General features: G+C 40.0%; 1 protein-coding gene across 2 annotated transcripts in view; it reads left to right on the forward strand.

Moving 5' to 3' along the window:
* Window positions 1-16,415, forward strand: part of TAFA1 (TAFA chemokine like family member 1) — a 215,010-nt gene extending 198,595 nt beyond the window's left edge. For both annotated transcript variants that reach the window (XM_088061865.1, XM_005522006.3), the window contains 2 exons: window positions 11,517-11,641; window positions 16,140-16,415. In XM_088061865.1, the coding sequence (XP_087917991.1) occupies window positions 11,517-11,641; window positions 16,140-16,157 (143 nt within the window). In that variant the 3' untranslated portion in view covers window positions 16,158-16,415. The remainder of the gene's footprint in view (window positions 1-11,516; window positions 11,642-16,139) is intronic.
* Window positions 16,416-16,912: the final 497 nt, after the last annotated feature.

Genomic DNA, 16,912 nt, shown 5'->3' on the forward strand with positions numbered 1-16,912 from the left:
GATCAGCCTGAGCAGTGCAAGGGGATTTCTTATATGAAATTAAATGGAAAAAAACCAGAAATATATAAAAAATGGCAGCAGTAGAATAGCAAAAACTTCTCTGGATAAACTTCTCTGGAAATTCTCTTCTGGATGGAAGAAAGCTTCCTATTGGAGCCCTCAGTTTTGCAGTGTTAGTGGGTAAGAGTCCCTTTGTGGACATTCCCACCTTTTGGGTCCCATTCTCTGTGCACATGGCTGTCAAGGACATTGCACATTATAAATGGCAGGTACCAGTCAGGACAGAAGTGGTTCTGCAGAGTTTGGGTAATGGATAATTAAATTGATTAAATAGAAAAAGATGTCAGGAGAGGATCCCCTTCACCCTGTGCTTCTTTCTTAATTGTCCTGTGTTCAAGGAGCCTCGTGAGGTGGGCGCATGGATCCCGTGACAATTTGGTGAAGTCAGTTTGTGGTCATGCAGGATGGATGCTGTGAAGCCTCAGTGTGACCCGAGGTGATGGGATGAAAGCAGAGCACTTGTAGAGATGGGCTCAGCTCTCTGAGCAATGACAGCTCAGATCAGCTGTGCACAGCCACTCTTTACAGCTTTCCCAGCGCTTTTCCATCGACCTGCTTCTCTTGTTCATCCACCTTCTCTTCTTTTGGTGATCACTATTAAAGCAGAAAATCAGAAATATGAAGTCTAAGGACTGCAACATAATGCCTGGAATTAGGGGGCTCACTAGGCAATTATTTTTCCTATTTTAGCACTTATGTTTGAAGATTAATATTTAGAAAGAAAATCCACTTATTTCAACCTTTTTCTGTTCTAAAGTGCTTTAAAATGATAGAGGAAGGGAGTATTGTAAAAATAAAAAAAAATATAAAATAACAAAATTCCATCTAAAGCTTTCTGTTTGATTTTTTGGTAACTAGAGCAATTCCCAGTGTCTTTGTTTATCTATTTGTCTTTGCAGAGCTCCTGTTTGCATACATTTTGCAACTGGCAGAGCTGAACTCATTCTGCAAAACCTTTTCCACTAATTCATGCTCATAATTGTAAGGAGCTTGTGCTGGGCACGCTCAGGCTCCACGTACATTCATTTTGTATGAGCAGTAATGAGATCAAGTAGAACAAGGACAGATGTTTGTGGAAAACAAAGTCCCTTTTGTAGTGATGAGAACAGAGCTGAGAATCACCTGAGCAGAGTGGCCACGAGATTCCTGGAGTACCTGGAGTCTGAGGCTCTCAGCTCCTTCCACCTTCTTATTTTTTCAAGAGCGCATCTTATGCATTACAATGGAAATAATGATCTTTGTATAAATTCAGGATTATTCACTCCAAGGACAACAGGGTAAGGTCATTGTATAAATTATTACTAGCAAAGAGTTACCTAGAAGAAATGAAATCCAGGGCCTCTTCCAAGGCAGAAAAAAAAAGGAGGAAAAACATCACTGTGAATCGTAGAATTTTGATCTTTTAAAATGGTACAGCTCGGAGTTAAATTGATCAGAGGCAAAAAGACATGAGCTGTGCCAATAGCAGCGTGGCCATGAAATTTCAAGTGCCCATTAAAAGACTTCTCAGCTCTGTAAAAGGTCTCAGAGTAAATAAGCATTATGAGCACTGAAGGAAAACATAATTTCAAAAGAAAGCTTGTCAGTTAAGGTCAGTTTAATATCCACACATGAATTTCACTGTTTGTAAGTCTTGCTGATAAGCTTTTATAATTGAGTTACTTCTCTTATTCCATGCATATTGAAGCAGTAATTAAGCTATGATATGAAATACAAAATATGGTGTGCTCAATTCATCAATTTTTGTTCAGTCTCGCAGTTCTTGTTCCAATTGCACTGGCATTGTTGCACTAAAATATCTCCCAATCTATCATGTCAAGATTATGCATGATGTAATTTGTAATAGCAGCTAGGGATTTGTTTACAAAAAACAAATGTTCCTTTAATCTTTGAAACAAAATTAGACATGTCTTACATCACAGAACAAAGATAGCTGAATGAATACAACACTTTTAATAAATCAGTAATTACCTCCTGTAGTGCCAGTTGGCGTATTTAACTTGACCTTTGAAAACAGCTTCTTCCACACAGATTTTAAAATGTGCTCTCCTGGACTGTGGAGATATGAGTGCTCTAAAGGTGTGTTATTTATGCCACAGCAGTTCCCAGTTCATGGAAGAGAATTTGGACCTAATTGTCTTTTCCCAGCAGAGATAATTGTGAGTTAACTAAACCAGCTCCTCAAGAAATGTGCAGGCTCTGCCTTTCGGTACCACTGTGCAGAAAGCAGCAAGCACCACCTGCAAGTTCAGAGTGCCATAATTAGAACAATAAAACCTCCCTTCATTTTCCTTTCACATGGAATCGTCCCTGCAATGAGAGCACAGTGCCCCTGACCCCGTGCAGGGTGGGTTTGGGTTGGTGGAGGTCTGAATGAACAAGTTTCTGTAGCTGGACTGAAATTATCTGGTGGGTACAGACAGCAGCAAAGGGCTGCTCCCACCCTTCCCTGGGATTTTGCTGCAGGAATCTTCCAGGTCTGATTATTATCCTTTTTCCATCCTTTTTAAGGGGAGATGGCTTCATGTATTTCACACCTCTTAGCAGTCTCCTTTCCCAAAAACTCCTTAACATCCAGATTTTAAGAGAAATATAGAATCATTGAATCCCAGAATGGTTTGGGTTGGAAGTGACCTTAAAGCCCATCCAGTTACCCTTCTGCCATGGGCAGGGACACCTCCCACTCTCCCAGGCTTCTCCAAGTCCTGTCCAACCTAGCCTTGGACACTTCCAGGGATGGAACAGCCACAGCTTCTCTGGGCACCCTGTGCCAGGGCCTCACCACCCTCACAGGGAAGAATTTCTTCTCAATATCTAATTTAAACCTGCTCTCTTTCACCCTTTTACTGCTCAGGTTCTTTCATGTTTTCAGTTCTTTTGCCACCTTTCCTGCCCTCTCTTGCTTTCTCCAGCGGCAGGCACCCGTCTGATAGCCCCCACTCTTGCAGAGACACTTGGAATCTCAGCCACATATTTCAATATTTTCTCAGTTTGGAGTTCCAGCCACAGGTCTGTAAAGGACAGGGAACTTAGTATTTTTCACAGAGGAAGAGAGGGAAAGTATAATAGCTTGCACTTCAAAAAGAAAGCCAAAGCAAAAACCATTTTTCACTGGAAAATCATACACAAATAAATAAAAAAAAAAAGGTGTTTTTCATTGACTAATGACACATAACCACATTATATCATTAATTTCTGTAGATTCAATGCAAGAATTTTCTATGTATATTTATTTGCAGGAATGTTCTCTGTTAACAAGAGTTTTTCTGGTAATGAGGGAAACACTACACAATTTTTACCCAAGTGGTACACCAGATTTTAATTTCATAACTGATAACCCTCCAATATATTATGCATGCTTTGTTATGCCTTATAAATGCATTACAGTTATATAATTTATTCATTTTCAGTGTTCTTTCATAGTGCTTTTCTGCTAGGCTGTGATTCTGGCACCTCATTCAGTCAAAATTTCACGATAGACTTTGACCCTTCCGAGCCCATTTCACAGCTTTTCCCTTCCACATCCCCAAACCCAACACCAGCAGCACAGGAGCTCATGTTTGAGCAAATGGCAGCTTTTACAGACACCAGATTTGGTCTGAAGTTTGCAAAAACTGAGGTTTTGGGGTTTTTTTCCCTGTTTCTCCAGTAACTGTTGGATCACACGCTAAACACAGATAGTTGGTTTATATATATATATACACACACACACATACATACATATATATATATGATTTAGGGTCCCAGCAGCCACTGGAGGAGTAACATTACAAGGCCACCCACAAACCCCTAATCTTCATCTCTTCATCTCAAAGCCTGACACATCTCCCTCTGCATTTTAACTCATTAATTTACTTTATTATTGAATTATTATGGCATGGAGATATAATTCTTTGATGGCACACCAGTCCTCAACTCTGGTCTGAAACATTCCTGTGAATATTTATAAGTAGTTTCCTATTGTCTTTCCAAATATGTATAAATATGTTGCATTTCATTAAATATATAACAATAAGATTAAGCTCTCACTAGGTTATCTGAAGCCATTCAAAGAGGCTGTAAATCACGTTGCTTCATTGCACAAATATTTTAGCAGCCTGCTCTCAGCCTTGTTCTGCAGGGAAGGGTGGTTTCAGTTCCAAACTTCAGTAATAAATAGCAGCAATGGTTCTCCCTAACCTGCAAAAGAAGCCCAGACAGGCTGGGAGGGCATCCTCAGTCACCTGCATTCACATCAGCTCCCTGAATGTTGGATTTCATGTCCTCATCAGCCTCATTAGCCCTCATTAGTGCCAGCAGGTTGCTCTCAAATGCCCCACTCTCTTTGCAGAGAGGTTATGTCAGCCACCAATAAACCCACACACATAAAACTATAAATAAAGTTGGCAGCTTGATGCTTGCCTTGGATATATGTTGCTGTGCAAGAGTTCAGGAAATTCCAAGAAAAAATACAAGACTGTGTTCTAGCACTCTGGAAGGTCATGGAATACACTGTGCACTTTTGGGGAGACAAGTTTATCATACATGATTTATTTTATCATTTCATGTCCTTTCTCTCTGCCACAGATATCTGCAAAAATCTGTTTTGTTGAGGCTTGCTCTGCCTTTCCTTTGCAGAAATGGAGTTTCCTGATAGATAATGTGCTGAGGGCTCTGTTAGAATATCAGCTGTGATCCATGACTTTCAGAGAAAAAGTGTCTGGCTTTAGTCATGTCTGAGTTCAGTGCAATGTGGAATAATTACAGCTTTAAAAAAACTGCCACGCTTTTTGAGTGCAGGATTATCAAATGAGAACAGGGTTGAGAGCCAGCTGCCAGCACAATTGGGAGCCACTGGCATCTCCTGAAGGAGTGCCACAAGAGGCCTCCCAGCCTGACAGCTTCTTGCTGGCTTCATTTTCGTATTTCCTAAAAACCCAGACTTTGAAAAGATCTCACAAGTTGAACTGTGAGGGGCTAAGAAACATTTTAATTTCTTTTCCTGGTCATTGCTGCTGCGAGCTTCCCGACCCAGAAAATGGCTGTGCAAATTCTGCAGCTCTCCTTGAGCTCTGGGTGCTTTACCTGTGTGCCAAAAACCAGTAGAGCTAACAAATCCTTGTGCTTTAGCTCTGAACATCTGGGCACACCTTACAGGTGCTCACACACCTGGGTTCTGTCGCTGCCAGTGACATTCACTCACCGTGAAGGTGCTGCCCATGAGGAATCCTGCTCCTACTTCAGCCACATCCCTAAGCAGCAGTTGTTTCCAGAGGTGCAAAGAAAGGGACATGGAAAAATTACAAAGCTGCAGCAGTTGATGTCTCCCAGTCTGCATTGAGGGACAGAAATTCCTTGGCAAAATCTAAGCTTTTTTTTTTTTTTGTGGGAAATCTGCTCTTTAATGGACCATCTCCATCTAGCTCAAAGGCAGGAGTGTGCTTAAGGGCCTTCTGGCAGCACTTCACATAATTTTAATGTTATAATTTATTTTCATAGTGCCTGAGAAACCCATTCTTCAGGCTGGTACAACTGGAGAAAAAAAAACGTCAGTCCCAACTTCCTGCAAGTCAGTGTTAAAGTTCAGCAGGGCAGAAGAGACAGAGAGCAACATACAAGGAAACACAGCAAGAATAACTCATCCTCTAAGTAAATAAAATTGCAAATGGCAAACTGGTACACCAAGGTGAGGATTTACCTGTAGTAACAGAGAAAGTGAGAAGCAGAGCTGGGATTAAACAAGCATTGGGAATTTCTGCTTCCCAGGCCACCACCACCTCTATTGGTCACATTGTCAGGAGGGAAGCACAAAATGTGTTTATGTCATTTTTCCTAATTTGCCTAACAGTATGTTGGCTGCTAGGAAATGGCAATATAAGTGGGTTTTTCACTAGTGAGTCTTCCCATGCTGTCGAATTAGCACCCTTTTTTGCTGGTTTATGTGGATCTTAAAAGGAAATTGTACACGGATTCTTTGCATCTAATCTGCCTTTTCATATTTAATGGTGCAGCCCACAGTGTTGTTCAGACATGTAATACAGTCTTAAAAATACCTTACTCTAGCTGCTGAATATTTTGTAATGGAGAATCAGGAATTCTGAATGGAAAAAAAAAATTAAATCTTCAATTCTTTCAATGTGGTCAGTGAATTAATAAAACATTTAAAAAAGGAAAACACTGGAGAATATCACAAAGATCAGACTGTTAAAAAAAAAAAAAAGTTTAGTTTGCTGATGTCTTTTTAATGTTTACTACAATTAAAAAATATTAAATTAACTCAGCAAGACTGAATTTGAGGCAATTAGATGTATGAGACACTGCTTGCCAGACTGCACTGTGCTTGTATTTTTAATGGGAGAAATGTCCATTTCCCAGAGCTATGAGAGGTCTGTTATCAAAATCTGTGAAGCATTGCACTGCAGGAGCATTAGACTGATACTTCTAAAATTGAGTAAGATTGAATTAAAGCAGAGTTTGATAGTTTGGACTCCCTGTAGGAAACATCCTGCATTTCTCCCAGATAGCAATATTCAACCTGAAATCTTTTGTTTTGGATTTGTATTCTTTAACTCATCAGATTGCTCCTCTACAGCTCCCAGAGTGCCTGCTATCTCTGTCTGATTATGAAATACATAACCCTTCAAATGACACTTCCTTTCAGTCCAGTTTTCTCATCCTCTCAGAAAGTGTGTTCCCACCCCTGTAATTCATTCTGCTCCCCATGACATCCCAATAAACTAAGAGAAACTGCATGTCTCATTCAATTCTCTGAGATTTTGTTGTATAGGTGAACACAGGGTTACAGTTTTTCCCATTCTAGTTTATATCCTTTTTTTAAAAAAAAATAAAAAAAATATTACAAACTGCTTGAAAGATTTTACCCACCTCTGTGCTGTTGCTATTGCCAAAATCTCCATCAGCACAAGAATCTCTCATAGGGAGTTTGAACTTTCCTTTAATCTAATCCATTTAGAAAATGACTCACAATATATTGAATAAAGAGGAGAAAATTGATATCTTTTCATTAAGCTGACAAAGTCTTTTTCACTTCTGACATCTGTGAAATGTGTTCTCTATTTAAATTTTATTTATATCAATCTTGGCTGGTAGAAACACGATTAAAACAGAATGCTCTGTACTTACAGGGAAAACTTTCCCTTCCTGCCATGAGTGTCATACTGGTTTTGAAAATGAGCTTCTTATTCCTTGCAGTAACACAATACCTATGATCAGGAGGAACCACAATCTAATATCTCCATTCCTTTGTATTCTATTTCTATATAAACAAAATGTGTGCACTTTATCACAGGCAAAAAGAGAGCTGCTGTGGCTTTATAATGGCAACTGCAGAAGCATCTTGGAACATTTTAATACATAGCTTGTTCCTTCTAAACTGCTGAAAAATGCATGATGATACTTTGCTCTGTTTTCATATTTCAAGTTTCCATAAACATGAATTAAAGTTATCTATTACTTTGTGAGGATGGTCTCATTGTTACATTGTTAAATATAATGTCTTTATACTTATTGCCATATAGACTGTCATATTGTTAAAGCAGTTTCCTAAATGCAAATGCAGAAAAGTTAAGGAGAATTTTATCTGCAAAACAAAACCAAAAAATTTGCATTTTCTCTACAGGCAGGAGTAGCAAAAATGACAGAAGCAATTTTCTGTGAGTGTCTGGGCTGTGTGTGCACATTTCCTCTGTCCATGTCCTGTTAATCACCTGTAAAATGCCTTTCAGGAACTGAGTACCTTCAGTTTAATGCAAGAACTTGAAGACTGAGAAATGTGAAACATAATAAATTCAGGAGTTTCAACAGGAAGCTTTAATCAAATGGATTGTGTATTTTTCCCAAACTTTGTTGTACTCAAGAAGAAGATGATTGAACAATTAGTGTTTGTGTGCTGATTTGATCTTTTAGGTGTAGATATATGGTGTTCAGTGCATTTCTACTGCCCCTTAATAGAATACTTTGACACTGAAATTCAAGGGGAAAGCTTTTCCCCAGCCAGCTGTCCTCATATATCACAACTTTGTGCTCCAGATGATGCACAAGAGCAAATCAAAACATGGTCACTACCTTTGTGCAGCCTCCAAAGGGTCTCATGAACTTTGAAGGCTGAATCCCACTGAATCCAAGCTAAACTGGCAGCTCCCTGCAGTCCCCTAAGGCTTTGGACACTATGTTTGGGAACAAATGTATTTTAAAATGCAATAGAATTGTGTAAACATGAGAAAATATAAGCTATTCTATTACTTTTTTCCCTGTATTCTATCTGATCTTCAGATTTCTTATTTGTAGTTTGTCTGGAGCCCATGATTTGCAAATGCCATTTCAACCAAATGCTTTTTGTGTGTGTTAATCCATGCAGAATAAATACATCAAAAGTTAAATATTTTCATCAAAATTATTCTATGGCTTTGCAAACAAAGATTTTTAGAAAGTGTCAATTGGGATGAAAAAGAAACCTTGAGAGTTTATTGAAGAAAGTTACTTTTTTTCCCCAGCTCCATTGGTGATACGTTAGGAGTTAAATATTCTTATAAAAGAGGCATTTTCTTGAAAATAGTTCAGATATAAACAATTCCTTATTTAACCTAGAAGGTGGTGGGAAAAAAAAGACAAAAATAAAGCACTGAAACCAAACACAAGCAAAGCAGGAGTAGTCAAAGCTCTTCTGTTCCATGTCCTTTTCCTTTCCCCATGGCAGAGGGATCTGTCTCAGTCCATTCACCCTTGCATGAAGAAATTCTTGTGCTTCGTGTACTCCCCAGACAGTGAGAAAAGCACGATGAGACGCACTCCAGAATGCTCCAGGTGTCTAATTCAGCATGATGTGAGCACTCACAGCCTGTGCTGCCTGGTGATTAACAGGAATCTCTAATTCTCACCCAGGATGAGTGGTTTGGGTCACTGAGACTCAGGTTCCTCGGGATCTGGGAGGTCTTGAATAAAAACCACACTGAGGGGAACATCTTAATTTGGGCAATTCCCTCTCCCACCCAACTGCTTCAGCTCATCTCAAAGTGACAGAACCTAAACACAGAGAAGCTGCATCATTTCCCTGGGGAAGGTTTCTCCCCTCCTCCCACAGGTGGGCCCAATCTCAGGTGCTGCAAACTGTGATTCGTTTTAAAGCCTTTTCCTCCCTCTTTGAACAGAGCTGGAGGTGTAAAACTTTGAAATCAAGTAGAACTCAAAGGATCAGCAGTTCCCAAGAAAGACAACTGGTCCTAAAGATTAAAAAGCTCTTAATAGAAGAGAAAACCTATAAACACAAGATTCAAAGAAAGTAATTTTCTTTGGGTTTTGGATGTCCCTGCCATGGTATGCACCTGAGGACTAGACCACAGTAAGCTTTGTAGTGCTTCAGACTTACAAAGGATTTTTGCCTACTTACATATTAGAGACAAAGAGGAGCTTTTCATCTGCAAATTTCCCCCATTAGTTTCTCCCATTATAGAAGGAGCCTGGTCTTCAGCCCAGGTGAGGATGCTCACTGATGGACACTTGGGTGTGATTGCACTGGAATCATAAATCAATAAAAATATATATGTATATACTAAAACATATTATATATACTTAAAGTGGTGTATTAGACACCACTATATGAGTCAATTGCCATTAAGGTTCAGCACTGACTTTGCATTTGATTATTTTTCAAGGTCGAGATCTGAATATTTGGGCTGTATTTAACAGCATTAAGAAGTAGTGAGATCATTTGAATTTCTGTGAGCAGCATTGCTCCTCCACGCTGCCTCTCAGTCTGTACTCACCTCATCTCTCTGTTTTACACTGTCAGCTCCCCAGGCCAGGGCGTTCAGGTTTGTGGGTTTTAGTACCTGGCACGGTCGGATCCTTCTCCGCGGTTATTTAATGCTGCAGCGCTGCTCCCAGTAAATAATGATGATCACCACTTTTGATTCCGTGTCACGGGATTCTTCTCACGCATCCTGAGGATGCTCTGCTCTGATGATTGCTGTGAAGGCCAGTATTTAGCAGGATATGGTTTTTCAGTTTGCTCACTGCACAATCTATTATTAGAGCATGGATTCAGCCCTCACGCCTTTTCATGCATTGCAAAGAGAGATCTTTTTTCTCTGCTGTTAGCAGCATTAATGATTCCCTTCTGAAAAAGGTGTGTGAATAGCATCATTAAACTGCCTTGCCAGCACAGGTGTAAAGGGCTCTTTTTGTGTCTTGTATTTATAGAGAAATGATACATTTTATGATAAAAATCAGATACAAGCTGTGGGAAAAAACAGGAAAGACAACGCTGAGAACTCTATGATCATTGTAAGGCCCCTCAAACTGAACTATTCTATCCAATTTTAAATTCAAGAATTTAATTATAAGCTCTGTAATGCCCTTAAATCAATGCATGCACAACAGGGCATTTTCCAGAGCTGAATGGCAGTCAGCTGGTGTGTATATATATTAATATATATGTATTAGGTAGGCAGCTGCTTCAAAGGTATTTTGTGGGCTTGAAGCAGCCATGAGGGATGATATAAATGGGTTAAGCATCTCTCTTTGAGTGACTGTGCAGAAAGCTTTGACAGGCTTCCTGAGTGCAACCATGAAATTAATTCTTGCCAGAGAAAGAGCCACTCATGAGCCAACTCGTCACAGTTGCAAGGTTAGCTAAAGTTTATCAAAATCCCCAGACAAAAAATGTCATTAAGATACAGTTAAGGATACAATAAGATACCAATTCCCAGGCAAGAAACTTCATTAAGGTACATTCAAGGTTGTAAACACATGTGCCAATTAAATTCAAACAACTGGGTCCAAACACTGCCATTATTTACAATGTTAAATATTTGGAAATTAAAAGTTACTTTTAGAGATAATATGGTTTCTATAAAATTCATAATTGTGTTTCAACAAACAGCTTCTGCTGCTGTTCATTGTCACCTTACCCTCTGTTTCTAGTTGTGGTGCTCTAGTGATGGCGTATTGGGAAAGCTAAAAGTCTCCATGGGTTCAAATAATTCTGGACAGATTTGTGATAAAAAAAAATCCACCTGTAGGTCCTGAAAGCAAAGCAGACATAGTTTTATGTGGAGTACGCTGAACCAGAAGTCCTGAAGACCTGGAGAATATTCTGAGGAAAATCTCCTCAGACTTGTTCTTGTACACGTCCATGAAGATGAGATTGGCGCTCAGGGGCAGGGGCTGTTGGGCTGGATGGTCCTTTGGTCTGCAGCAGAATTGCTGCCATCACAGCATTCCCTGCAGCCACAGCATGGGAAAAGAAAAGATCTCTTGTGTGAGGAGGCTGTGGCAAGCAGTGCACTGTCTTAAGCAATAAAGGATGCCAAACAAGTAATTAAATATGAAATCCTTATCACTAAACTCTGGTTGAAGGGACACTCTGCCTTTTAACTGCAGTGTTAGACCCTTGAGATATTATTTAATTAGATTTGGTCATTGTAACATAGTTGTGAACATTGTCTTTTCTCTTTTAGCTTCTATAGTGATTGGGAAATGGTGGTGTGAGATGGAGCCCTGCCTAGAAGGAGAGGAATGTAAGACATTGCCTGATAATTCTGGATGGATGTGTGCGACTGGCAATAAAATCAAGACCACCAGAGTAAGTCTCCTTTCTGTCTGCCCCCAGAAGATCTTAATAGGAAAGGGAATCACTAATGACTGCTCACCTATGTCTTTTCCATCATCATGCCTGCTGTAAAAGTCTTAAAGACCACTGTCATGATCACCCAGTGCTTCTGGCCATAATTTGGTGAAAATTCACACAGATCAGGCTGGTCAGCTGGGTCCAGGCTCCAACCAGCAGGCTGGAGCTGCTGAATTGCCAGGTCACCTTCTTACAGACATTGTTACTCAAAATACCCTTAATGCACATCACTGAGTCCCTTCCTGGCGGCTGAATGGAGAATATTAGCTTGAGGGATCTTCTGGGTCCTGCATCCTTTCCTTGGTGGTTCCAGGCCACATCTGGATTAGCAGCTGTACAAATGCTTTGTAGCAGAGGACTCAGCTCTCTGTTTCCACTGCAGGTCTCACTTCAGAGCAGCTCCAGCCCCACGAACTCATTAGTGACAAACTCTTGAGATGCTGCAGGTTCAGGTAGCACAAGCCAACAGGTGACGACAGCTTTCACCACACCATGCCAGGAAAAGGCAGAGTGCTGCAAAGAGAGGGTGTGAATGAGCTGCCTAAACTCCCACTATGAGAATACCTTGGGAATAAAAGTGTTTTTCAGAAGTAGATTCTAGCTTTTCTTTTGTGTTGTGAAACTGTTTCACAACCATTGTCTTAAAACTGTCACTTCTACCTGTATTCAACAATTTTAATTAACTCATTTTCATACCATAATTGAATTTTTTTTTCCAAGAAAATTACATGGTTGTCAACTCCAAATGCTTTTATAAATATATAAATTTTCATTTTCTGTGAACTGGAAAATGGCTTTTGAAACCTGCTAAATGAAAAAGAGCAAATTTTCAAGATTTTTTTCCTTGTTTGATAAAAAATTCTACATACATGCCCAGCTGCTAATTCACAGGAGTACGCAGCACAGTGTTGTGATTTCCTGACTTCTTCCTTTCTCTTCAATCGTAACTCCAATCATTTTCTATATCTTCTAGGCCTTCTGTTGAAGGAGGAGAATTTACCCTAATTGATCTCCATGCCACCTGAATCCTTTTCTTTCCCTCCATAGGACCTACTCCAGGATGAATGATTTGTATTGCAACCCTCATTTCTGGAGCAGAGCCTTCTGCCAACACATTAAATTATCAGGAGACCTACTGACTTAGGAGGTTTTCTTTGTAGGAAGCAGTAAGTGGCCCCCAAAAACAAGATCCAAGTGATCTCTTTGTCAGCTCCCAGAGAAAAGGAGGAAGGATGGAGGGAACTGAGATTCCTTGACTCAGTTTCTTTCTGCTGCAAATCTCTGTGTGCCCACAGCTGATCTCTTCCCACTGCAGCACCACTGGAAGGCTGTTTGTTACTGAATGTGCCTTGCAGTGAAATTAAAAACTCCCAGACCACAAACTCGCTACATGTCCTTTTCAGTGAGGAAAGTGGGGAGTTAAAATAGAAGAAAGTGATGTAGAAGAGCTAAGAAGCAACATGAAGTATCTTATACAATAATTCAGCCCTTCTGCAGTCTGTCTTCAGGTTATATAATTGAGGAATTGCATTTTCTTTCTTCAGTGAAGCTGTCCTTCTCTTAACTCCCCCAGTTCTCATCATATAAACTAGTTTTAGGTGATAGAAGTGATTGCTAGAAATTTAGCAGCTTCATTAATATGCAGATGTATGGTCCAATCTATTCAGTATGCATTATTGTATTTCATTTGAATTAAATACTTGCAGAATGAGTGCTCATAACTGAAAAAATATTTCTTCATTTACCCACAGGAGTTATTTTAATTAGCTTGTGAGGGGAGTACCTTATGGTGCTGCTTCCAGTAGAATTTTGCTTTGTTGCTTTAAAATATCATTACAGAACCCAATTGACAAAGGCAACATGACATGATGCACTCAGCAACTGTCTCTTGCATTTTCTAAGGAAAAATTCTACTTCTTAGTCCCTGAAACTTTGCTCTAATCTGTAGCACTACGTCAAGTCTAGCAACATAAATGTAAAAATATGGAAGCAATCAGATCTTGAAACAGGTTGTTATTTTGGGGCTTTTTTCCTTTGTTTTGCCATTTCAGACAGCAGCAGAGAATGAGATTACAATGTAAACTGCCCTGAGCACAATCCAGGTTCCAAGACTGGGCCATGTGTGTCCAATTTGAGTAGTTAAGGAAGTTAAGAAAGCAGAAGAAACAAGACAAATCAGTCAACATCCCAGCTCTCTCTGTGGTGATTAGGCAGAAAGCTACAGAAAGTCTCCATAGGCTGTAAACTTTAAACTGTTTTAATGAAAGCTTTTCCTTACACTAAATACATTTACATTAGGCAGCTGCTGTCCTGACAAGGAAAACATTCACATTTATGACTCTCAGGATTAAGATACCCATTAGTACATTCTCCCAGGTCCACAGTAAATCACATATAAGCATGTGTACATTTATACATACATACATACATATATATATATATATATATATGAATACATAGATATATGGATATACACAATATAAATCATTTTCTAGGGTAGTACATAACTTCATGGTTGACTCTCAGATGTGATTAATACTGATTAGTGTCAGAAGGAGGTGGACAACAGACTCAGTGAAGTCTTTGCCAGCACATTCTTCATTCCTTCCTTTTCATGCATTTATTTCTGTGTTTTGCCCTTTAGCATAACTCTCTAATTAGGTTTTTAAAGCTAAAGTTATAAAGCTTACAGCTTCCTTAAATTGATTAGTTTTCTATTGATGGTCACGCAGGTCACAAACACTGGAATGAAATAATTTTGTCATTTAATTTTTGGAGCAGTTTCAATGTTTCTTTAATCCCTTGTCACTTTTTTTTTTTTAATAATTTATTTAAGAACTTTTAATGTTTTCCTTAAAAATGTGGGGCCCTTGGAGCTGTGGTAGGACCTGCTGGAGGTCACATCACCACTTTCAGCACAACAGCTGTGTTGAAATAGAGGAGCAGCATCTCAGGCTGGATGCTGCTGATATTCTGGAGCATGGAAATTAATGTGTTGATCAGCTAGGAATGGGCAGAGGAGCTCAGCTCAAAGCCCCTCTCCAGTTCCTCAGCCTGGGCCTTGTGTTACAGCCAGGTTTGATCAAGTTGAACCAGTCTGGACCAGTATGAACCAGTTCTGGCCCATCTGAACTGGTTCTGACTAGTTTGAGCCAGTTTGAACTTGTTCAGTTAGGTTTGATTTGGTTTGAAATGGTTTAAACTGATTTTATCACATTTATCCTGTTTTGACCAGCTTAATCTGGTTTGAACTGCTTTTGACTGGTTTAATCTGGTTTAGACCATTTGTTTGAGTTTTAACTGGTGGGATTCGGTTTCATTCAATTTGAACCGGCCAGATCTCATGTCAATCTCTCTTGCTCTAATATTTACTGCTGCTTTTAATCACCTCGTGCTTAGATCATAATCTGTAGCCCTGATTTAATGGCCAAGCCTGATCATATTCAAGTCAATGTGAGTTTCATTGCTGACCCAGGAGCCTGGCAAAGGCCTGAACCCCTTGTGGCATTCATCAGGTTATACCAGTACAGGGAAGAAACAAAAGTATAACAAAAGCATTTCCTTGAGAGCACTATTTTTTGCTGTCAGTCAGTTGTTCTTATTTCAGCATCCTAAAAGAGCTCCTGGTGTTTCCTCTTGCAGCATTAGTGCAGCACTCAGATCAATTTTGGTGGTAGTCACAAAGAGGGATGGGTTTTGCTCTGTTGCAGGGTGTGTTATCTCACACGAATCTGGTGAGTAGATGGAGTAGCTGCTATGGCCAGTCAGTAGCTGGTGGGGTTCCAAACCTGAAAGGTGGGTGCTCCTGCCTGCCTTGTCCAGCAGAAGTCACGGGAATCACTCTGGGGAGGGGAGGGTAGAAGGCTGGGGTGAGCACAGCCACAGACCCAAAGCTGTCCTGGCATGTCCTTCTTACTTGAAGGGCTCCTACAAGGAAGGTGGGAGGAGACTCTTTACAAGGGCATTGTGGCACAGCACAAGGGAAAACGGCTTCTGACTGACAGACAGCAGGTTTACATTGGATATTAGGAAGGAATTCTTCCCTGTGAGGGTGGTGAGGCCCTGGCACAGGGTGCCCAGAGAAGTTGTGGCTGCTCCATCCCTGGAAGTGTCCAAGGCCAGGCTGGAAGGAGCTCGGAGCAACCTGGGGTAGTGGAAGGTGTCTCTGGCAAACCAAGAGATTCTGTGATTCTGTGATGTCCAGCACCACCAGCCCAGGTGGTTAATGCACATCCAGTATCTCCCAAGGCAGAGGTAGGATCTTGCTCAGGATCTGTCTCTTGCATATTTTACACCCCTGCTGCGCTAAAAGACACACACCCTTCTAGTATTGCATTTAAACTGAGCTATATCAATCAGCTACATCCCACAGAGCCTGGGTCTTTCTTTTCCAAAAGACTGTATTTTAAAAATAACATATTATGCATAACTCTTTCCCATTTTCTCACTGCAGATCCACCCAAGGACTTAACAGAGTGCCCACATCTGCATGGAGACAGTGAAAGCCCTGCTGATTTATGAGGACAAAGTATTGAAAGTTTAAAACCATCTCAGCATTTACAAGCCAAATGGATTTCTTATTTGCACTTTGACTGTTTACCAGAAAACAACAGTGGCTTTACTGTATGAGAGAAAGGATTCGGTGAAAATAATGGCCCTGATTTTTTGACAACTGAAAATAAAAAATGAAGAAAGTGGTTCCTTTGGTAAAGTTTCTGAGATTATGAAGTACAAGCAACAGTATAAGTTTGGATCTACAATTTACTTTATACCAGTTAAAGTATATATATATATAGAAATATATATATATTAATATATGATATTTTGAAATAAAAGCCTCACTCTTCAAGAAATTGAATAGTACCACACTTTGCTGCAGCTGCTGTATTTTTATTTTTTTTTTTCCTTTTTTGCAATGGTCTGGAAGTTCCCAACCTGTTTGAGAGAGAAATGTGGCAGTGAAGAGGCAAAGCAAACCTGCTGTGGTACAAGGACGCCTAAGAGCTACACGAATCCTACCGATGCAGCATCCAGAGCTTCCTGTTCCCTTCGGCAGAATTTTGAGGGCATTTGTTGTTCCACTTTGTGTTCTGGAGGCTTTTCCCCTTGTGCAATACTAGCATGCTGGCTTTGCTTCATTAACCATACTTGATTGATATATAGCAATGATAATTCTATCCTCCTCCAAGAAAATATTTTTAGAGCTGTTAGATATTCCATGAAGAA

This window comes from Pseudopodoces humilis, chromosome 13 (genome assembly GCF_049639895.1).
Source record: "Pseudopodoces humilis isolate 2021_Gansu_Grassland_sample_001 chromosome 13, ASM4963989v1, whole genome shotgun sequence".
NCBI classification, from domain to species: Eukaryota; Metazoa; Chordata; class Aves; order Passeriformes; family Paridae; genus Pseudopodoces; species Pseudopodoces humilis.